Source organism: Acipenser ruthenus, chromosome 17 (genome assembly GCF_902713425.1).
Source record: "Acipenser ruthenus chromosome 17, fAciRut3.2 maternal haplotype, whole genome shotgun sequence".
Taxonomy (NCBI): Eukaryota; Metazoa; Chordata; class Actinopteri; order Acipenseriformes; family Acipenseridae; genus Acipenser; species Acipenser ruthenus.
Window position 1 is genome coordinate 3,699,003 of NC_081205.1, and position 24,122 is coordinate 3,723,124.

General features: G+C 46.9%; 1 protein-coding gene across 1 annotated transcript in view; it reads left to right on the plus strand.

The window, feature by feature from the left end:
• Window positions 1-24,122, plus strand: part of LOC117423345 (BAH and coiled-coil domain-containing protein 1-like) — a 91,130-nt gene that overhangs the window by 59,405 nt on the left and 7,603 nt on the right. Inside the window, 19 exon segments of the mRNA XM_058989818.1 lie at window positions 314-2,449; window positions 3,027-3,138; window positions 3,703-3,911; window positions 4,450-4,608; window positions 6,473-6,714; window positions 8,324-8,660; window positions 10,890-11,795; window positions 14,049-14,209; window positions 14,493-14,629; window positions 14,721-14,831; window positions 19,029-19,146; window positions 19,593-19,830; window positions 20,101-20,340; window positions 21,115-21,288; window positions 21,607-21,884; window positions 22,174-22,272; window positions 22,632-22,788; window positions 23,103-23,220; window positions 23,519-23,594. Coding sequence (XP_058845801.1) covers window positions 314-2,449; window positions 3,027-3,138; window positions 3,703-3,911; window positions 4,450-4,608; window positions 6,473-6,714; window positions 8,324-8,660; window positions 10,890-11,795; window positions 14,049-14,209; window positions 14,493-14,629; window positions 14,721-14,831; window positions 19,029-19,146; window positions 19,593-19,830; window positions 20,101-20,340; window positions 21,115-21,288; window positions 21,607-21,884; window positions 22,174-22,272; window positions 22,632-22,788; window positions 23,103-23,220; window positions 23,519-23,594 — 6,008 coding nt within the window.

Here is a 24,122-nt window from a genome sequence, read left to right on the forward strand (position 1 = left end):
CCCTACAGTAATCCATGTTATAATAGACCATTCTAGCCAATGTGTTATCCCGTCTGCTGGAGCCCAGGTCCTGTTAGTCTGGGTTGCTCTGTAGAGTTAACATTGTGTTTGCTAAATTGCAAAAGGGTTCTGGAATAGGACCCAGTTTAATTAGTTGAATTAAAACAAATTCTCAATTTAGAATTTATAGTTGTGCTTTATTTAGTAATGCTTTAGTCCTTATTTGTGACGTCACCTGATTAATTGATATAAGCTCCACTGCCAAAATGTTCAATGCTAAATTTTTTGTTGTTGTTGTTTTTCCCCCTCTCAGATAACTTCTACCTGAGAAGCCTCCCCTCCCAGCCAACGCTGCTCTCAGCCAATCACAGATTCCCGGCTATCTCGCGGGCAGCGCCAGGGCACCCTCTGGGGTCCTGCAGCCGTGAGCGGGACTCGGGAGGGGGCAGCCTGCACAAGAGCCTGAAGGAAGGGGGTGAGAGGGGGGTGGCGCTGGGCTCGAAAGAGAAAGAGAGGGCCAGTAAACAAGAGGCTAAAGAAAGGCAGCAGCAGCATCAACAACAGCAACAACAGCAACAGCATCATCAACATCATCATCACCAACAGCAGCAGCAGCAGCAGCAGCAGCAGCAAGCCTCGCTGGAAGAGGAAAGCAACAGAGCACTGGAGCGACACAAAGCAAGCCTGCCTCCCGAGAGCGGCCACTGCAAAGAGGACTCACTGGGCAGGGGGAAGCACCTCAGTGCCTGCCTGGTGAATGCCAAGATGCTGAATGGAGAATCTGGTGGCAACACCAACACTAAGAGTGCCATGTTAAGCTGTGGGGGTGGGGGTGCCCAGACCAGGCACGTTGGAGGGGGCAGCAGTAGCCGCTGTGCCAAGAATGGCAATAGTACCGGTAACACTAACAGTAATAGCGGTGAGATGCGGTTAAGCGGGCACCCCCAGGACTGCTTGGAGAGCCGGCAGATGCTCCACCACTCCTACTCGGTCCCCCCTCCCCTGTCCATGAGCTCCGCGACGGGGGCAGGAGGCGCAGGTGGGTTCCCCTGCCTCCAGCTACACACCGCTCACCCTCACCACCCTCACCATCACCACCACCACCACCACCCCCACCACCCCGACTTCTACTGCCCCCCGCCTCCGCCCCCTCTTACCACCACTTCCTCCCAGGACAAAGGGGGTGCCGCTGGGCGTGAGCTGAAAGTCACCGGGCCCACCTTTGTGCCTTCCGTCGGACACTTGGGGGACAAGAACAGCGGGCCCTTCCAGCTGGGCAACCCTGATTGCCGGGGTGGGGGTGGGGGCAGTGCCAAGGATAGGACACTGGAGAAAAACAATGGACATAATAACGGGGCGCCTCCGAACAGCTGCCAGAGAAAGCAACAGCAGCAGCCCTACGGGAAGGCAGATAAGGCTTCCGATTGGCTTCAAAGTCACCATCACCACTTACAACAGCAGCAGCAGCAGCAGCAGCAACAACAGAATCAAAGTGCACGATCCCGTAGTCTCGAATGCATCAACAGCGCCGACATGGACCTGTTCAGACCCTCCCTCCCTCAGGGGGCGAAGGGAGGCCACTCGGGGAAAAGTGGCCCTTACATCAGCACCCCTCCCTTCCAGGACTGTTCCCACTCAGGTCCTGCTCCTACCACTCAGTCGTCTGAAGGGCTGACCTCGTCCAGTAAAGGAGGTCAACATCAGGGCCGCGCTAACGGGAGCGGCTGCACTTTAGAGCGGGGTGGGCAGAAGGTGGCTCGCATCAGGCACCAGCAACACAGGCCCGGTCCGGAAGCAGGGGGCGACCTGGGCAACAGCGGACAGGAGATGAAGAGGAAGCTGGAGCTGGCATCCCTTGGGTATGGCAACAGCGAGCAGCAACACCTGCCCCACTGGGCAATGAGGGGGCAGCAGATCCAGGCCGAGGAAGAGCAGAGGAAGAACTACCTGGATCCTTTCAGCAGTGGCAGTAGACTGCAGAGTCAACAAAATCAAAATCAACAACAGCAGCAGCAGCAGCAACAAGGGATGCCCCCCCATAGCTCCAGCCAGCAGGAGACCCAAGCCTCTCAAGGGGAGAGCTCAGCTATGAAGAGCCTTCTGAAGTACAGCAGCCAGCAGCAGCCCCTCTTGCTGGCCCAGAAGAGCCCGTTTGGGGGCCTGGGCAGCCTCAAGACCCCCAGCAACAGCAACAGCACCAGCTGTGCCCTGCAGGATGCCAAGCAGCCTCTGCCCCCGAGGAAGGGCCCTCCCCACGACTCGGAGCGGCAGGACTGCGGTGGGGGCCGGAGCAGGGAGGCGGGTGACGGACCCCACGGCGAGGGGGAGGTGCGCCAGCCCCCCGTGGGCATCGCAGTGGCTGTTGCCAGGCAGAGAGAGCCGCAGAGCCACCCACCCGATGGGCATCCTGGGCACAGCCGGCAGGGCAGGGTGCTGCCAGCCATGAAAGGTAAGGAAATTGTATTTTACGTCTAAAGCTGCTGTTTTCTTGTACATGCCTATACTGGGTGTGGCTGATTTGACTGGCTGTAGTGCAGAGTTGGAAATAAAGACTTGCATTGCATAGCACTTACATCCATTCCTGGTTTTACTATGAGTTTATGACCTGTAGTTGTTACCTATACACTGTGGCTAATCAAGCTTGCAGTAAAACCTGGAATGGGTAAAACTACTATGCAATGTGTCTTATTTCTATTCCTGTAATGAATGAGTACATCTTTTTTAAATACTTCTGAACTGCAGTGCAGGGTTGGAATGCACTGGTAATGAATCTTTGTAGGGAGGGGTTTAAGTAGTTAATTACACCTTGCTTTGCCGATAATTACTGCGTCTCTGTGTGCAGGAGTCCCACGCTCCGTTTTCCCCTGTAATAGAGAGCTCACAGCACTGTGAGTGTGTCTCTGTGCTCAGCTCTCACTGCGTCTCTGTGTGCAGGAGTCCCTCGCTCCGTTTTCCCCTGTAATAGAGAGCTCACAGCACTGTGAGTGTGTCTCTGTGCTCAGCTCTCACTGCGTTTCTGTGTGCAGGAGTCCCGCGCTCCGTGTTCTCTCTGGATGCTGAGGGGGAGGAGAGGAAGAGGCTCTGTGAGGATCAGCTGGGACTACCCTGCCTGGACCGGGACAGAGAACTCTTCATCAGGTCAGCGATCCTGTCTGTCTGTCTGTCCTGTCTGTGTGCCTGCCTGTCTATCTGTATTGGATTGAGACAGGCTGATCGGATCCCACTAGTGTGCCACTAGTTGCAGTGTACAATACTTGTCTTTCTGTTTGTCCATCTAGATATTCTTCCCAAGAGCCAGATGGCCACTTTATACAATATCTCTTTGTGGAGCTGCAATATGATTAATCTTGTGTCACGTATCCACCTTTCTGTCATCATCTGCATACCAGTATGTCTGTCCTGTCCTCCTGTGTATCTGTTTTCTATCTTTTGTCACCATTCACGCTCTCATTACTCCTACATCACCCCCACAAGCTTGTAATTTCAGGGCATGAATAACATTGGTTTTAAACAAAGGAGTAAGATACCTACATTTAACATTTAATTATATGCACAAGAGGCAAATTAGCATTTCAATTTAGTTTTAATTTTGCAGTTGTTATAGGTTATAATTGAATATCCGCTGGAACCACGGCAGTCAGATAAATAGTTATGTTAACTAGAGTCTAAAACTGTTGCTAACTTTTAATTTTTTTAAATCAGGGAGAGCAAAGAGCGGGTGGAATTTGCCAGAATCCATCCTTCCAGCAGTTGCCATGGCGACCTTACCCCCCACCTCATGGTGCCAGGCGGAACTTCCCTGCAGGCCAGCCAATTAGGAGCTGACCCTGCGGCACACGCCCATCCAGCACATCACCATTGGATGCCACGGACAGGAAGTCCCTCCTTGTGGATGACTGGTCATTCCTATGGTCAGTCTTGTACTTCAGTAACAATCTGTTATTGCGCGAGAAAGCCTTGGATTGTCATACAAAAAGAGTTGGGTTGCATCATGTGCAATTACAGTCGTTAACTAAAACCTATTATTATAAACTACAGTTTGACAAAAGTAGAATTTTTTCTCCATAGTAATAACTCCTCAGTAATAGTTTTTGCAGCTCCACTGCTTTTTGCTCTATATATGTAAGTACACAATTGTATCAGAAAAGGGTTAGGGTTATATCGTGCAAAACAGTAAGTGCATTGTAACTCTGCATATTAACATTGTAATGATGTATAAGTACACTTGTATTTAAGTAACTACTATGTAAATACACAGTAAATAGAGACACTTAATTTAAACTGTTACCCCAAATCTTGCCATTTTTAGTTTGAATCTCCCTCAGTGACATGCTAATATAAACTAGTCCACATTTGCTATGCTTGGTGCTTTATTTTATATTTTCTTGAAACGCTTTAAAAATGTTTAAAACAACAGCTAACTAAATGGAGCCCCCTGTCTGTCTGCAGGGCTCAGCCACGCGGCTCTCCATCAGAATCTGCCCCCTGGCTTCTCCGCGGCGATGCCCAGCCCCCTGCAGCCTGTGCTGCCTCTGCCTCAGGACCCCTCTGCCCAGCTGGTCGTGCTGCCCAGCGAGCCGCCTGCACACCCCGCCACGCACCACCTCGGTACAGTACACTGCTTTATAATCAGCCCTTGTAGGTTTTGGGGTATTCAGTCTAAACAGTGACTTTATACCACCATCACGGAAAGCATTTAAAATGGACTCTTTGATAACTAACACCTCTTGCTGAACGTTTTTAATGGATTTGAATGGCAGTGTTATTAAGATAGGCTGCTGTTTAGCTCATTGGAATATACCCCAGACCCATTAAGACTGCAGTTTGACTATTTGCGGATTTCACTAAATCTCTGCTTCTGGACACCATTGGCAGCCATTCCGTCCAGCAGGATCTACATGGTGTTTTATTATTATTATTATTATTATTATTATTATTAGAGCGTTACTGTTTAATGTTCATCATCTGCCTACTAACGGTAAACATATGAACACAGAAATAAATTCACATGAGAAGCATGCATTTGTATTATAAATCATTAATATAGTTTGTGTATAAGAAACTAATAAGAACCATAGTAGGGTTTTGTTGCTGCTGTATATCTATTACGAATCTAGTTCAGGTTTTTTCGATTGGTTGTCTAGTTGAGGTACCTCACTCGGGTTGCTTGATGTTATGGGTACAGTAAACCTTCAAATACATTTTAGATTTACAGCCAGTTAACAGCAGAAAGATTTCCCAGCGCCCTCTGTGGACAAACAGTGGTGATTTTGAAATCTTCCTGTAATAAAAGACTGTAAATCAAAGCGCTAGAAAATAAAAGCATGATGTCATTTGAAAGCGTTTGGAAATTCTAACCCTCTGTGATATGATCTAGTACTAGTGCATTTGCAAGCGAACTGTAGAAACGATATCTGCCAACCGATCTCTTACTATCAGATCACGACGGAAACCAATGAGCAACAGGTTTTTATACATTTTACAGTGTAAATGTAAGGGATGATATTTGGTAGTCCCTCTTCCCATTTGTTATTTACTCTGAAATGTGTGCTGCAGATCAAATCCTATGAAAATAAGAGGAGATTTGATCTGCAGTCTGTTCACCCCCCTTGTTTAGCAGCCTGGCTATTAAATGTAATTAGTTTGTTGCTCTTTAGTGGCACATTTCCTTCCTTACTCTGTTGGAGTTCTAGGAGAAAAAGGAAGTGCATCCACAGAACCCTTCCCCCTGGGAAACATTTGCCCAGTCAGGGTAATCTTTTAGAACAAAAGTCCCTGGCGCTGCACAGGGGAATGGAGGGGAAGGGGTGAAGGAGGGAATTTACATACACATTGATAAATGTTATAGAAAGTGCCTTGCTGAAAAAACGTGGGCTGAATTCCAAGGATACAAAGATGTTTTATCATAAAATGATTCAGCTGCTGGTAACCTATTGCTCCCACTAGCCTGCCATTGTCACAGCCATGAACGGAGATTTATCAAACGTGGGAATGGGCCTCTCCGCCTGCCTACATGCCCTGGCCCAGCTCTGTGTGGGAGTAGGGGGAATATTCTGCAGTGGTGTTAATGCAGTTGTGTTAACAGTCCATCCTGTGGGACCACTAAAACAGTCTGAGGGGTTTTGCTTCATTATGTTTTGTAGTCCAGTGTTCAGCGAGAACAATGAGCACAAACAAACACAATCAGCAGTTTCCGTTTAACATTACACCTGAGCTCCTATTCACAAAGCTATAATCATTTTTATGTCTTTATTTACACAAATGTGGGTGGTCAACTCTTTTGTAAAGTTAGTGATGGGGGAGAACTCCAGACCCATTAATGTCGAGTTAAAGGCCAGTGGTATTTAGACGCTGTCTAGATCCCATTATGTGCATCTCAGTAGATAATGATACAGTATGTTCTGTCGGCTGGGTAGATGAATAGGGGGTGGGCCCTGTGCTTTGTGTCTGAGTACCCTGCCTCTCTCTGCAGACGTGATGGAACAGCCCTCTCTGTGGCCCCCGATGTACGCCGCACGGGGCCCCGGCTCTCACATGCAGCACCCCGCACAGCTGCCCAACATGTACTCGCGATCCCAGTTTATACGGCAACAGGAGCTGTACGCGCTACAGCAGCACCAGCAGCATCAGCACCACCAACACCAACAGCAGCAGCAGCAGCAACAGAGAGCAGCTCAGGCCATGGAGATGCAGCAAAGACACTCCCAAATACAGGTAACTGCAGAACGACCTCTCCCCTGCAATCGAGATCCCAACTGGTAACAGGTACCCCGTAAAATGCTTTGATACCTGACACTTGAAACACAATGCCCACCGTGTAAGCCGCTTACTTCCAAGACTGCACGTACTTGCACTGACTGCTTCAGTTACTGACGCTTGCATGTAGCATTGCAAGCTGAAATTTTATAAAACGTTGCTAAAACCTTTTGTAATTGCACTGTAATTACACAAGCAGCTGCATATTTACAGTGTTATTGCTGTGCAACCAAGTGTGTAATTACAATGCGATTAATGGCACACATTTTAACTAACCCCTATTTCTGATAGCCCTGTGTGTCCCTCTCTGCCACACCACACCACACTGGTTTCTCTAAAACCACTGTACAGTCTATCGTCTGTCCTGTCCCTCTGAGAACATTAGGATTAACCAGCTCAGATACACATTGAGGTTCCTCTTGGGTCACTCTGTGCTTCACTGACTGGTGAATTATTCCATGCTTTCATTCTTCTCCCGCCCCCAATTTTTAGATTACTGTATGTCCTTTTTTTTTTTTTTTTAATCTTTCCCAATGCTTGCATGGCAATTTCATTCCCACATAGGGGGAATTCTTTAAGTTCTTAGAAAAGGCTCCGTGTGGGGGGTGAACAGTGTGATCAGGGCCTGTTAGTTCTTAGAAAGGTAGCGGTTTGAATCTGCAGGCTTGATTCCTAGAAAAGGCTCTGTCTCTTTGTTGAGGTTTAAAGAAAGTGAAGAATAACGGTGAGAAGTCGTTTCAGTTTGTAGTCTTCATGCCAGGGGATTGAAAACGCTGTGTTTCCATGCTGGTTTATTGGAAGGGAGGTATATAAATGTAAAATACAAAACAAATGCCATTTTAAGCTCAAAGCAAAATGTACATTTTAATTTAGAGGGTGTTAATATTTTAGAGAGTAACCATATAAGAGTGTTAAATGTTTAGAGATGTGCCTAAACTGAAACATTGTCAAAAACAGGCAGGCCAAATGCAGACGTTTGCTTCGTGTGCAGAAGGTCTTCATTTATTTCATTTTCCAAAATTCTGTATGCAGTGCTGTGTGCATGCAGTCCTGACACAGATACAGGTTGCGGTAAATGAGCAAAGAGAGAGGGAGGATTTCTTAGGATAGCTTTTCTGATTTGGTTACAAACATTTTCAAAAGTTTAAACATTTTGGAAATTAATGGGAAACTTACACCCAGACCTGGGGTAAATTCTAATTCCAGTTCCAATAGAATTGTTTGCTGAAGCTGCTATTACAATTACAATGCTATTAATCAAGCAATAATCACGGGTTCAAATACAGAAACGTACTATATCACTTTTATTTTTCAAACAAATAGGGTCACCAAAAGTGGTTGAAAGTACAACAATAATGATCAAATGACAAATAAATGCAGAATTGAACTACAATCAATCAATTACACAGGTGTGCCAAGGTTCAATTACAATTACATTGTCATTGCAACTAATTACAATTTGCACAATTGCAATTGTAACTAAGCCCAGGTCTGCTGGCCTGGCACCCCTGTATAACATTACCATGTACAGTGCACATTCTCATCTCTCTCTGCCTCCTCCCTGCAGCCCCAGAGGAAGCCCGAGGACCCCCCGATGGAGCTGGAGGATCTCCTCACACAGAGGACCCTGAAGAGCGCCAAGCCATTCTCCTACACCCCTGCCAAGAGCGTGCCACCCCCGGCGGGCTGTGCAGCCAGGCTATCCCCCTGCTCTCGCACTCCCTCCCTGCGGCCCCACCCCAAGAGCACGCCCTGCACTCCCTGCCCTGCGCCCAGCCCCGCCACCGCCCCCCGCTCCCCTGCCCTCAGCCCCGCCCCCTCGCACACCAACAAGGGGGCGGAGCCACAGGACAAGAGAGGGGAGGGGCAGCCGCCTCAGGACTACCCACAATCCCTAGAGCCAGGTAAGGAGATGCTCTTGTTAGATCTATTTCTGTATGATACGTTACAAAAAAAAGAACGCTCTCCAGATCAACAGGAGCTGCTAGTATCTGGCTGCCAAAGGGGCTTTAAACATCACCACCAACAGCTGAACCCATTATATTGAAGAAGCCAAAATATGAGTCTAATTGATTTTCTTCAAGTTTTAGTTTAGTTTTATCTGTATGTAATATTTATCTATATGTCTGATCAATTGACCAATTTGTATTTTTTAAGACACAAACTTAACATATCATACAGGTCCCTTCATCAGGTGTGCACAACTGCAGTCCAGTGCTTCAACTGCTAAGCCACTTACTTATGTTTACACTGCGACAGTGATATAAATAGCATAATCAAATTAAGACGCATCCCCCCCCCCACCCCCCCACCCCCACCCCTGCTGCCCAATCCACTTACAGTGCCTGCCATGGAGGTTATTGGAGAGCAATTTCAGGACAATCTCTCTCTGTCACCTTGCACCTGTAGTGATGAGCACTAAATTCTCCATTCCCAGCTCTTCAGTGCTGTCGCTACCCACAACCTTAACATTGGACACTGAAACACTCCTTTCTCCGCTCTCCAGCAGCGGCCACGCTGTACCTTAATACTGCGTGCTATAAATAGGTCTTTATTGTGTATGGTAATGTGAATATTTAATTAGGAAAACAGTGGGTAGTGTAAAAGATTGCTCAGTTGTTACCAATCAAAGAATATATTGAACTGCAGGAGGTTCTAATACTGGTGTGTCGGAGAGGGAGTTTTACACATAGGGGCAAGAAGTCAAAAGAGGATAAAAACGAGCCAGTATTCCTTTCATTTCTTTTAAAGCAGTGTATCTCGTCCCTCAGCACCCAGCTCTTTTGTTTCATCTGAAAACAAAGTGAATATAGAAAGCGAGAATGTCTTGTCATACTTCTCAAGGTTAGATCTTGAAAAGTGTCTGTCTTCTCACTGGTAGAGCGAGTGAGAAATGTAGGGAGGGTTGGGGCAGGGTTACAAAGTACAGGGGCTAGGGGGTCCCTTAATAAATCATAGCCCTTATTTAAAAGAAACACTTGAGTGCTCATGCTCAGTTGGGTGTGTTTTCCCAAAATCAGGAACCATTAAGTTGACACACTTAGGTGAGAACTAACATTCAAGTGTTGTTTGGAGTGGGGTTTATTTTAAAAAGTGATTTTAATTTCAAAATGACAAGGATATTAAGTATTGCAATATTGAATAGTACAGTATAAATTGTTAAAAGTTATATATTACAGGTCCGTTCACCGTGTTAGGGCATGTTAAGTATCAGGATTTATTGGACTGTCATGAGAAGAATTCTTGAAAGTAGTGCAATCTGTGCTGTCTGTTAAATTGTTAAATTCCTACCAAGTAAAAATGAATAGTAGTAGTAATAATAATAATAATAATAATAATAATAATAATAATAATTCTGTATCGTCCTCTTCAAAAATGATCTGCCCCCAAAATAAAGTATATTTGAGGAGAGAGAGGGGGCTGTCAGAGAGGGGGAGGACGGTGGGGGTCAGTGAGATTGCAGACAGGGCCTCCTTATCCTTCAGGGGTCCTTGAGCAGGAGCCAGTGGAAGGATGCACATTCATCTGGCGGTGTTGTCAAGGGGGCAGATGGATCCCATCAATAACACGCCTGAAAGAGGAGGGAAGGGGGGTGAGGGGGCCGGCAGGACCTCTAGATCTGCCGTCCTCCCAGGCTCTGTAATCACACTCCAGGAGAGCAGCGTCATCAATATCCACACACATGTACACACTGGATCGCTCGCCCCAACACACACTCACACACACACATGTGCTGGGCCACGACCTTCCTGCTTTACATGGTTAACTTTCCCTTTTAAAACTCAGTGTCTAGAGTTTATTTTATTTCCCTGTTAAAAATCTATCCATCCAACTAATCTATCTGTCTGTCTGTCTATGCAAGCTTATCTGTTTGTCTGCCTGCCTGTTTTTATCCATATGTACTTAATATTATATATTCTATAGTATAAGCCCCTGTGGAAACAGAGCAGACTTGACCTCTCATTCCCATAACCCTGCTGATCTGCACTTGTATGTAAGATCCAACACCAGCTGTACCTTAGGAAGTGGTCTTGTGGCTCTATATGTAATGATTTTGCTGTATAATGATAGATATAATAAAGCATTAATTTCAACAATCAAAACTTTTTCCTTTTTTTTTTTTTTTCTGTTAGACCTGCCACCTGGATACACCTACCCGGCCGTCGTTATGGGTTACAGCAACGGCCCCTCCCCTCAGGACGTACGATTGGCTGAACCGGCCGACCTGCAAGCCATGCAGACGGAGCCAGCCGAGCCTTCTCCAAGGCCACTCCCCTTGGGGGAGGAGTCTGCGTGTGAGGAGGGCAATGCCCCCTTGAGAACGTTGGTGCAGGAAGAGGAGGCGGGGCCTGGGACAGTAGAACCCGGAGGCGGGGTGGAAGGGGGAGGGGTTGAGGGCTGCTGTACCTCCCCAGAGCTGGAGTCCAGTGGACTGTTCCACTGCCCCGGAACAGAGGGGGGGATCTCTGAGCTCCCTGCCCCTTCACCGACTCCCCCCACTTCCCCTTCTGTGGGGCAAACTGAGGTGGAAGGCTCCTCTTCAGAATGCGCGCAAGTGACGGAATCTGGGGAGGAAAGAAAGGGTGAAGAGGAGAAAGAGGAGGAGGGAAAGGATGGGCCGGTGGAAGGAGGAGAAAGCAAAGTTTACCAGGACCTCATGCCTGCCGGGGATACCCCGTCCTCCCCTGAAGCGGTAGCTGACACCACTGAGTCGGGGAGGAATTCCCCCAGCGAAGCCCCTGGGGATACCTGGGACAGCCCATCACCACAGGGTGACACTCTTACCCACAATACCTCAGGAGATCGGGCGGACCGGACCATGGTGGCAGGCTGGTTACCGGGCCCCAACACCGGCCTGGACCTGCTCATCGCAGCCAGCCTCAGCGCAGAGGGACATATCTCTCCGACACCCCCCATCGCCAACCAACCACAGACCTCAGGCTTTCACCCCTGCTCAGGGAGCCACGGGATAGCGCTGCTGAGTGAGCTGGTGGATCTGGAGCTGCAGCAGCAGAGGAGCAGGGCAGGGGAGAGTGAAGGTGAGGGACTGGGTTTTGTTTTGACAGTGAGATGTAAAGCTGTGCTTTGATGATGAAATTAACTTGTAGTCCACAACCAGAGAACCAGCGTTGACATCTGGAGAGTTAACTGGTATGATAGCTAGCAATTTTAAGGTTGAAAACTTAAAACTTAAGTAAGTCAGGAGTGTTTTCACAACTTTTTACCAGCATGGGTGGGTTTGGGGTGGAGAAACTAGTACAAAAAAACTACATCAAGAGCAATAACGCGCTCTTTGATATCAGAACTGGATTCAGTAGTCCAAGAACTGACTCTACCAAAGCATGATATTTATAGAACAAGAGTAGTGACTGAATAGCCTTGATTTTTGTTTTTGTTTTGCATGAAAGACCAAAAGACCAGCCCCCCTTATAAAGTTTTTCCGCTGACACAGCACACTGCCTTTGTGCGTGGCAGAGATAACAGCAGAGCCCCCCCCCCCCCTGCTCCCTGTGGGGCTGCCAGCTGAACGCAGGGGCCTGTGCTTCTCCTGTCACACAATATCGGATCCTGCCAGGGGACTGGCCCTGTGTAATCAAGGTCTTCCTCTCTGTGTCTCTCGCTCGCTTGCTCAGACACTCACCGACAGAGCTGTTTCCTTCCTGCAGCTCTTGCACACAAACACGAATGAAAAAGTCTAGAAAGCATTTTTGTTTGGAGCAAAATACATATATGCGTTTAACTCTATGTGTTCTGTGCAGAAGATTATCATACAATTCAGTCTTAGACTGATTTTAAGGCAATTATAGTCAGGAGTTCATTTTTTAAACAAACTGATACTTATTAAGGAAGAGGGATAGCATTTCTGTTTCTAGACCTAATGTACTGATCTTGATTTTCAGAAAGTCTCATAAGTCTCTTTAAACAGATATGAGGAATTTTTTAAATTTTTTTATTTGCATTTCTTAAATGCATTGGCGCCCCCAGTCTCCCATCCCAGGATGATGTAGATTACCCTGTGGGATGGCACTGTGCGTCTCACCCCTGCTTTTAAGTAGATTGGAACCCCCTGGTGATGCAGTGGGTCCTGCCCCCCTCCCCTCTTCAATCATCCCCAGCTCTCAGGCCCTCATTAATCCCAGCATTCGCACTCTGCGGGAGGAATTGATTCCGCCAGGCTGCTGCAGCTAATCACGGAGAGGTGATGTCAGGCAGGTCTGGAAATCCAAGCCCAGCCTGGCCGTCGCTGACATCATAGTGCTATTTGTTCCCAGCTGACATCATTTGCCCTCTTTCTCAAGGACAGGAGCAGCCTCCAAGCAGACCAGACTGTAACTTGACATTTATTTGGCCAAACAGTGCCTGTCAGTCTGCTAAAAGATGAAGTGCACTGCGTTCTCATTTTCAACTCTGATCCAAAGTAGTCTGGGATATATAAAGCAGCTACCCTCCCCTCCAGCCTCACTCTCAGCCTCCACAGAGAATCCAACGTGTGGTTTTGGTTGTTGCTGTACAGTATCTGCATTTGTCCAACAGCGGAAAACTGTAAAAATGTGCATACGCAGCAGCACAATGCGATCAGAGTGTTGTTTTCTAGCTTTGAGTAAGCACTCAGTGAGAAGAAATAGATAGCTCAATAAACACTTTGTTCAACCCCCCCCCCCCCCCCGCCTGGTGCAGCAGTCAGGGTAGAGTGATTGCAGAAAGCAGAGAACACAGCAATCCTCTAATTCAACAGAGCACCATACAATCTCCAGCATGGCCTGGGGCCAGCCTGGGCTGCAATGAATATTCAAGGCTCATTTGATTATTGGGCCTGTGAGCACAGCTCCTGTCTTAATGACCATGATAAATGCAAAGTAACCTCTCTGTGCTCCAGGCTCTATCGGGAGAGGACAGGGAGATAAGCTCCTAGTTAATAGCTATCATCATTGTTCACTGTATGAAAGGGATGCCGTGGAAACTGTATACATTTAGGGCGCCCTTGATCACTGGCTAATGCAAAATGGTTCATATAAATATAAATTCATTTTTCCTTGCCTTGCCTAAACCCAAGTTCTGTAACATAGATTTAAAAACAATAAAAGCCTAGTACCTAGTTGTAGCACTAAATGGAAGAAAATGTATATTCCCGAACTTGTGGCAGAAATGTGAATGCTAATGCTCACTGGGGTATGTATTAACAAGGTTTTATTTGTGTAGATACTTTTATTCTCACTCCTCTGTCCTAACTAATGAGGTCCAGTGCACAGTAATTAAAAGAAAACATCCCCCCCCCCCCTTCTCCGTGGCAGGAGCGGAGCTGCTGACCTTTGACCTGCAGAGCTTGGCGACCCTGGCTGCGGCTCGCTCTCTGGAGCTCGGTCTCTCCTCCCCCAGCCCTGGGAGGCCGTGCCACGCCCGCAGAGCCTTCAACCTGCGTAGGGAGTGCAGCTGGACTCCTCGCCATGAGCCGGTGAGCCCCACACGACACCCAATGAAATCTGCTGCAAATACAACCCATACAACAACATGCATGCATTTTACACCGGGGTAAACTATGGTAAATCCATAGTATAACCATGGGAAAAGCATGGTATAACTTGCAAAAATACTGTGGTAAACTTTTCTAAGGGGTATGCAGGGCTCCTCCTTGTAATGATGTTTCTCTGTTCCCAATGTACATCATCTTTGTAAAGATTGCAGGATGTTCTGCAGCAGGCTGTTCTGCGATGTTAACTGTGGTTTGCCCCACGTAGGTGTGCCCGGTGAAGAGTGCTATGGACAGGATGGACAGCCAGGAGGTGGAGATGAGGATGAGGCTGGCAGACCTGCAGAGACAGTACAAAGAGAAGCAGAGGGAGCTCGCCAAGCTGCAGAGGAGGCACGACCACCAGTGAGAACACATTCTCTTTAAAACAGCTGTGCAGTCAAATACAGTGGAGACCCCCAGTTTGATGCTCTGTCCCATCTTGTCCCTCCCACAGGAAGGAGGAGAAGTCCCGCAGCCCGGCTCGGAGGGGTCCTGGCAGGCCTCGCAAGCGCAAACCTGCCCCTGGGAGTGTCAGCACCCCTGGAGAGGGAGGGCGGAGAGTCAAGTGAGTCCTGCATTCACGTGACGTGTGTCTGTAAAGTAACTCGGAACACCTGGAGACAAACGTTGAGCCTTTTCCAGGGAGTTTCTGACTTGTATTTTGTTGGTGTTATACTGTATGTGGTTTTGCTAATCAGTAGTGGAGGACCTAGGATTAATGACCCATGAATGGGTATAGTGTATAGTTGAGTGACACTGTAGTAAATAAGTCAAGAAAGACCATTAGTAATGTTTAATACAATGACCACTGTCTGAAGTTTTGGGACTTAAGATGCTAAGAAACATTTAGATGTACAGCCTTCTATGTGTGGGTTTCTGTGTGTGTTAGGGGCTTGTATCTGTGTGGATGTTAGTGGCGTGTGTGTATCTGTGTGTTCTGTATCTGTATGCATGTCAGTGTTGTGTATCTGTGTGTGTGTGTGTATCTGTGTGCTGTGTATCTGTGTGCATGTCAGTGCTGTGTATCTGTGTGCATGTCAGTGCTGTGTATCTGTGTGCATGTCAGTGCTGTGTATCTGTGTGCATGTCAGTACTGTGTATCTGTGTGCATGTCAGTGCTGTGTATCTGTGTGCATGTCAGCGTTGTGTATCTGTGCATGTCAGTGCTGTGTATCTGTGTGCATGTCCGTGCTGTGTATCTGTGTGCATGTCCGTGCTGTGTATCTGTGTGCATGTCCGTGCTGTGTATCTGTGTGCATGTCAGTGCTGTGTATCTGTACATGTCAGTGCTGTGTATCTGTGCATGTCAGTGCTGTGTATCTGTACATGTCAGTGCTGTGTATCTGTGCATGTCAGTGCTGTGTATCTGTACATGTCAGTGCTGTGTATCTGTGTGCATGTCCGTGCTGTGTATCTGTGTGCATGTCCGTGCTGTGTATCTGTGTACATGTCAGTGCTGTGTATCTGTGCATATGGAAATGCTTCTCTGTCCCTTGTTACTCGATTGTAAGCAGGCAGTGATGAGGATGTGCTCCCGAGGGACAGGGGAGCCAGTGGAGCATGAACCCGCATACAGGGGTTAGGAGGGGGAGTGCCAGGGCCAGGGGGCAGTGAGGGGGCTGCAGGAGTTTAAAGCACCTCCCCCAGTTGTTTATCATCAGTCTCCCAGCCACCAGAGCTCCATGCCCACAGCACCCCTCAAATACTCCCTGCTGTGCCTGCCCTCCTCCCAGGCCAGATCATTTACATAAACCCTGAGAGCCACAGAGCGGGTCAGGCTAGAACTGCTGCCCTGGGCAATGTGCATCAGACAGCTGCTCTGACAGAGAGGCATACTGTAGTAGTGGTTATTATAATAAGAATAATACATAATAAGAAGGTACTGCAGTCAGCAATCAATAGTTATATTAAAATAAATGTGTCATGATTTACTTTTCATAAAACTGACAGGAAATTTTGTATTTTTAATGCAGTATTATTTTAATCATTAATAAATCTTATAATAACTTAATGTTAGTAACAATACATGAGTTACAAGCAATTGTTGTTGTTGTATATTATTATTATTATTATTATTATTATTATTATTATTATTATTACAACAAAACTGTTGACAAGTACAATATTTCAGCCTTCATATATTTATGTATTTATTGGTCTGTTTGTTCATCATATTTGTTAATAACAAGGCAAGCCATTCAGGTGAAACATCTCATCTACATTTCCCATTGTGCTGAACTCTGATCAATTATATTTAAGGCAGACAAACACAGTGTCCCTCAACTAATCATGCAGAGAGCGTTACACAAAGAAAGTAGTGTCGGCAGAGGTCACTGAGAGCTGTGAATGGCACCAGTCATGAGGAGGGGGGAGGGGGCTGAGTGACAGGCTGCTAAATCCAGTCTGTATCCTAAATAAATGAGAATCTCAAACTGGGATCGCAGTGCATAACAACGAGTATACTGATCTATAAAGCAAGACCATTCTCAGCTGACCAAAGGTTCAGTATGCTTCAGCGTTTCCTCATCAGCTGTGCTCATGTATGACTCATGTATCTAGGACACCATTGAAAGCAGGCTATGATGGTCAATGCTTTTTTTTTTTTTTTTTTTTTGTTTGTTTTTTCCCCCCTGTCACCAAATGAATGAATAATAGAATATAGCACTCAATAGTACTTAATGTCACCCTTGAAGAGGAGATCTCACAGAGGGGGCACCATTAACTTGTTCTTTGGGCTAGTGCAGTGCAGTGTTGTGTTGTGTCGTACCAGTCTGTCTGGGAGCTTTCAAGCAGTTCACACTCTGAAAGAATTTGATACATGGCTAACATATGGCTCAGAGGTCATGTGAGATCAGAAGGTCGCAAGGTCATGGGCGGTCAGCAGAGACAGGCTTAGACCAGCAACACTGACAGGTCAGGAGAGATCGAAGAACCGAGACAGAGTTTAAACAAAAAAAAAATTCTTCATTCTGTCTATTGAGTATGCATGCTTATACTATTTACAGCAGTAGTAGGTTATAAATGACATCGTCAAGCACTGTATACTAAAACGCATTAGGCAGTATTCAGGTGCTGCATACACTCCCTCTGTTGCATCAAGCTAAACTGCATTCATGCTGCAGTTCAACAGTACTGTACTGTACTGCTGTTTGAATCCATTTATTGCTCTTTCACTCAGTTTCTGTTTTTTTACAGCTTTCACAAATGGATGCTCCATTCACTTTTAGCTGTGCTGTAATGGTTGGCTTTATCCAGTATACAACTCGTGTTTATAGATCTTGCCGCACATTTTGTTTGTGCATTTTCCTATTCCCATTCAGCAGTTGCACTCCTACAAGTTGAGGCTGGTGTTAAACCTGGAATACAACAGAAACTAATTAAAAAAGATATAAAGCTATCTTAAACCAGAAGGATATGCCGGATAAAAAGGACGTTGCAGCAATGGAGTGGAGTGGCTGAAACTCATTTGAATCCCTGCAGAGCCTGATTTCTAGACTGTGTTCCACGAAGCTCTCCGCTGTCCCGAGCTCATAGCCTCAGTCCTATTTTTTATTGTTATTATTTTCTTTGTCGGCTCTGTTGCACATCCCTTACTCGGAACGTGATGCTAAGCGACAGTGCTGCAGGAGGTGAGAGCATGTTCTGGAAATCAGGGGAAACCCAACCAAGAAGAGACAGCTGAGGAGTATGTGGGACACAGACCATATGGGGACAGCACAGACGCACTTGTTAAACTCTAACATGGAAAATGTCTTTTTTTTATTTTTAAAGGTGTAGTCCGTAAGCAGACCTGGGATCAATTAAAATTACAATTACAGCAGATAGTGTTGGGCCACCGGAGAGATTTCAGTGAAGAAAATGTATGAGAAATGAATTAAGTGATTAGCAGATTAAGTGTAGGGAAATTGATTTTTAAAACCATAGCTACAATACCGTTTATGATTCTGAAGGATCTCAGAGCTGTAGAGATTCTGCATCAGGGATCTGGAAAGCCAGTAAATTTAACAGACATAGGCGAATACCAAGGATTTAAGAGGCAGCAGACTCCCAGAGATCTGAGAACTGAGCTCCGGGACAGCGATGGGTTAAAGGTGTTCTCCATGGCTAATGTGCAAATGTAATTCCTTGTGGCGGAGTGCAGAAATAAGCCTTTAGCAAGAAGAGCGTGACTCTCTAAAGAGTGCCAGGGAAACGGCAAACCTCGCTAATCACGATCCTGTTTAATTAGTCATTGTGAGATTACCCCGGCACCCGCGCACTGATCCGACAGGAGGGAGCGGCCCTGTCACATCACGTTTGTCACAGTCTGCCCGCCGATCGCCCTGCGCTGTTGCTGCCAGCACTGCAGCCACGAGCATGGGGCCCTGGTCGCAACGCTCAGCCTGGCTTTTACCAGTGTGCTAAATACTTAACAACTTGATTTCTATCAACACAAAAAAAGATTTTAGCTTTAAACATCTACAATCTTCACAGATGTGTTCTGTTCTGGCTTACACAGATAAAACGTTTGCGTACTTTCTTATGCTAATTATGTCATGCTGTACTGTCTGATTCAGTTGCAATCTTCAGTCTGACTGCCTGTACTCATTTTAATGCACCGAGGTTTTGATGGTTCAGTGTGATTCTTATGGGATTGAACCCCTATTTGCAAGGTCCTATGTTGCATTTGCACCCTGTGTTTTTGTGTGTGTGTTTGTGCATACACATTGTTGTACCTTTTCTCTTTCTCACTCTCTCATTCTCTCTCTCTTGTGATTGGCAGGTCATTGGGTGCGGGGCTAGGGCTGCTGTGTGAGGAGCTGGGAGGAGGAGGAGCAGGAGGGGAGGTGAAGAGGAAGAAAAATAAACTGTCTGAGTTTGAGCGGCTGAGCACATCACAGGTGAGTGCTGTTACACACTTCAAAACCTTCAGCCAATCGGGGCTCAGAGAATCCAATCGGGGCTCAGAGAATCCAATCGGGGCTCAGAGAATCCAATCGGGGCTCAGAGAATCCAGTCGGGGCTCAGAGAATGCACTCACTGGAAAACATGGTAAAGCCGTAGCAAAGCAAGTAAAACATTGGTAAGCGTGCAGTAATTGCGCATAAACAACATGATATATTCACAGAGAACATTGATAAGTCGTAGCCATACCTGATCAATCATAACCAAACATGTTAACAGCACAGTAAAGCATTAGCCTTGTAAAGTGCAGTTTTAAATAGTTTAAGTGTAAGAGCCAAGTTCACAACTAGTTTTCATATAGCTGAAAAGAAATCTGAAGTCAGTGGAATGGCCCCTAAGTCCCTGTGTGTGTCTGTCCCCCCCCCCCCCCCCCCGTGTTCAGATGAAGGCTCGGTGCAAGCAGACCGGCCCCCAAGTAGCACTGAGCTCCAAACAGGCCCGGAAAGCGTCCCAACTGAAGCAGAATGCCAAGGTGCAGCGGGGGGGCTCTGGTGGTACCCCGTTCCGCAGGAGAGAGGCCTCCACCCCCAGCTCCGCTCCCCCCAGGCTGTCGAGGGGCCAGGGCACCCCCAGAGCAGAGCAGAAACGAGTGGGAGAGAGCGTGAGCCAGACTGATACAGGTAAACAATGGGGCCCTGCACACTCTGCAACTTTGTACCTGTTTTTTTTTTTTTTTGTCTGCACAAATATAGGAGAAATTCTGGTCTTTTATTTTGTAAAAGGCTAAAATCAATGACAACAGACAACGTAACAGTAAAGATCTGTCTGTCTAATAATTCTCTTGGTGAATTGCAATAGCACGCTGTATTGTCCGAGCCTCCTATGAGATGTGTACAGTGTACCCCTCTAACAGTTTCCCCCTCACGTGTGGTGTTGTTGTATCATTCCAGGGGTCAGTGTGGACAATGTGGCTCAGGAGAGCTGGGCAGGGAGGGAGCTCTTTGTGAGGAAGAGGAGTGGGAGGAAGGACGGAGCTCCCCTGACCAGGACCGCCTCTGCCGCAGCAGGCCACCACCCCCCTCAGAGACCACTGGCAAGGGGGCGGGGCCGTCCAGGAAGCAGGCAACCCAAACAGGAAGTGGTCATGGAGAAGGAGACATCCCGATCGGAGAGCGAGTCTTCAGAGGAGGGTGAGTGGCTTCCTTAACCCTCATACAATACAGTGCTCCGCAGAAGAAACTGTTTCACTTGGGTGCTGTTTGTGGTGCATCATTATATCAGTAATACTATGCTTTCATTCGGGAAATCATTTTGAATTGTGTTTTTGCAGGGGGCAGGGACATGGCTCAGTGAATGCATGGCTGTTTAAGAGTTGTGTTTAACAGAGATATAATTATAGAAATATTCAAATGATTTTTTTTTTTTTTTATCATGTCTACAGTTCTTTTAATAGCCCTGAAATCTCTCCCGTTTGGATATTTGTGAAAGTGTTGACATGTGTCACCTAAGTGACAAGTGTATCAAGAGCTTGTTGACATCTGACACCACCGTGGAAATGTCAAGCCTGACCCTGCTCGAGTGCAAGTCATTTCTCCTGTGGGAAAACAACTCCTGGCGTTGTTATACTGCAGTTGAAGTGCAGCAAATTGATGCGTTTTGTCTACTGTATTTCTAACGTATTACATCTGCAGTGCTTTTAACTTCTATTTATTATTTATCTGGGAGAGAACACTTGGGATATATGTCTCAGTTCCGAAGATCCTAATAACGGTGAACAAGCTGTAAGAACACACCATTTATAAATAGCCCAGAGTGATATGAAACTGTTTATTACCAAGTGGCCCAGTAGCAGTTAGAACGCTGTAATTCCAGGCTCTTAAGTTTGGCAGCAGAATATATTTAGACATCAGTTTACCTGGTTTGAAATTGGAATCATTTTCTGACTTTTCTTTCTCTCGCTCTAGAAGAGCAGGATGAATGGAGCTACGACAACGATGAAGGGGATGATGACATCATAGCCCCGCCCTCCAAAGACCCCACCCCCAGCACAGCCCTGTTAGGCCCCTCACCCTCGTCAGTTGTTAAGCTGGAAGCCAATCAGAAAGCCAAGAAGAAGAAGGAAAGGCAGGGCCTTCTGGGTAAGACTAAATGTTTTAGAGAAGAATGTTGGAATAAGAACATAATAGCGAAGCTCCTGTTTGAAGGTACAGTCATTGTCCCACAAATTAGGACTATGCATAGTGTACAGTGACACCAGGGGGCTGTATTTTGTATTTACCATAAAGGATCTCTTATGGTGAAAAATGTAATCCAAATTCAATGCACTGCCCTTGTAACCTCACTCTACCTGCTTTAAGAATGCTTTACAAATCATTCTCAGTACTGAATACTCTATACGTATGAGTCAACTTTTTGTAGAGGGTGGGGAAGTGTACTAACTGTCTCGATCTCTCCAGGGTCATTGCAGCTGCCGGTAGCAGAGGGGGAGGGAGAGGTGAAGGTGAGGAAGCAGACCCCCTCCAGGCCAGGGAAAAGGAGGAACGAGAGCAGGGAGCGAGACGGAGAGAAGCGAGCCAAAGGGCTCAGGCACCAGCAACAGGAACAGAGCTGGACTGACCCCAGCGCCAGGAGCAGTCTGTATCGGGCCAGCACAAGGGTCCATCCCTCCAGCACGCCCAGCGAGAGGCTGAGGAAAGCCACAAGGAAGAACAAAGCACTGCAGGGATCCTCCAAGGTGAGTGGAAGGGTAACAGCACTGAAACTGGACTTCATTTGAACCAAACTAAAGAAACTTAGACAAACGTAGTAGCCATTTCTAGCGTTGCTTGAATGACTGAAATGTCTGCTTTGCACAATGTTTTTTTTTTTGCACTGTACACTCATCTGTTTACAACAGTCCATGTTGGTGCAATCTTGGATCTGACTCCTTATCTATTAGTGTGCATGTCCATTGAGAATTTTGAGGTTCCAGTAAGGATAGGACCTGTTAATAAGATTGCTGTGTCTGTGTTCTGTCTTTCTAGCAGAAGAAAATCAGTGTGCTGGGAGGGGCCCTGTCCCCACGCAGACTGGAATGTGTCTCCAGCAAGGACAAGAACAACAGCAAGTTAAGGAGCAAACCGGTGAGGGGGCTCCACCTGACAATATCCAGCAAACAGCACTGGAGCCTAATACATAAATGTTATCATCAGGAATGGAAATAAGACTCCTATTGCATAGCAGTTTCACCGATTCCAGGTTTTACTACAAGCTTGATTAGTCCCAGTGTAAAGATAACAAGCTGAGGTGTGTGTTATTAAATTCTGTAAAAACAGCAATGGATCAAGCTGCTATGCAATGGGAGTCTTATTTCCATCCCTGGTTATCAGGTGGTTCCATGTGTCAAGGAGTCAGACCTTTTCCTGAGCACTATTTTTGGTACCAGTCACTTGATGGTGTTTTCCCCCTGAGTGTGTCTCTAAACCCCCTCTTGTCTCCCTAGTTGAAAGGCCGGGCGGTGAGTCGGCTGCTGGAGAGCTTCGCTGCGGACGAAGGCTTCCAGATTGATGAGGACAGCAGCTTCTCAGAGGAGGAGGAGGAGGAGGAGGAGAACGAGAGCGCCCCCCTCTGCTCGCCCCGGGACAGGAGCAGCACCCCAAGTGAGTGAGAACTGCTGCGCTCCCCACCCACCACCCCTCCCCCGACATCTCCAAAAAGAGACTCTCTCTGCTTCAATAAAATGCATGATCCATAACTTTAAGTGTCCTCTTCGGTGTACTCAACCAGAATTCAAATTACAATAAAACGCATTTGCTTCACATCTCGGTAGTCAACAGCTACACATTTTCTTCGGGTCAATGTGTTCAGAATTATCATGAAAACAGATCACAGACAGAGCAGGGATGACAATAGACAACAGGACTGATCCATGTCTGTCTCTCTCTCTCTCTCTCTCTCTCCCGCCCCCCCACAGCCATCCCTAACTGTACCCTGACGAAAGAATCCCTAGTGGACGGGCTGAAGGTCCTAATCCTCAAAGAGGACGATCTGCTCTACGCTGCCTACATCCACACGCTGCAGCCCCCAGACATGTAAGAACCCCCCCCCAAGCACTGCTTCTCTACTGCAGTACCCCCTTCTCATGCTATGGAGACCGCTCACCCCAAAACTTGATTAAACTTTACGTGCAGTACTGCTTTCTGATTTATTGTGCTTTTTGTTTCTGTAAAGCCCTCACTGCTCAATCTTGACTGCTAGGCTGAGATCCACACAACTTCAAGTCTCAAAACGAGGATACAGCAGAGAGGGGATAGAGCATGGGAAATGAGCCGAAAAAAACACTTCAAAAAAATAATAATAATGATTTTATTTATTTTTTCCCTCTTGAAGCTACAGCATAATGATCGAGGGGGAGAGAGGAAACCGGCCGAGAATCTACTCCCTCGAGCAACTCTTGCAGGAAGCGGTGAGTTCCGCCCCTAAATCCCACCCCTCCCCTTCCCCGCTTCCACCGCTGGGTAAAATCAGGTATTTAAGCAGCTTCCAGCTCAGCTACCAGCTGTCAAGACCCAGCAGAGCAGCAGCGCAGCAGCGCTTAAAGAAAACATGCTGGCCGGAGATGGTAGTAACCGTCTCTTCACAGTGGTTCTGCAAAAGTGATTAGGAGTAAATATGTTTGGGGGGGGGGGGGGGTGGGTGTGTTTTTTTTTTTAATTCCCATTTTGGATAACTGTGTAGGTGCCAAACAACATCTGGACCAAACGGTGAGAGAGTCCTATCATATTGGAAAACAAGAGATTTAGCTTTGTACCAGCATCTGTCAGCACCCACAGCATAGTGACCCCCCACATACCACTCTAGGGAACTGGAGCAGGTTCCAGGTTATCTCTTAACGAAACTGAGCAAAGCTAAACTAAACAGCACTACAGCACCCACGGTTCGGTTCCTGGTTAAACCACTAATTAACTGTGTGACATCGGAAACCAGCCTCTCT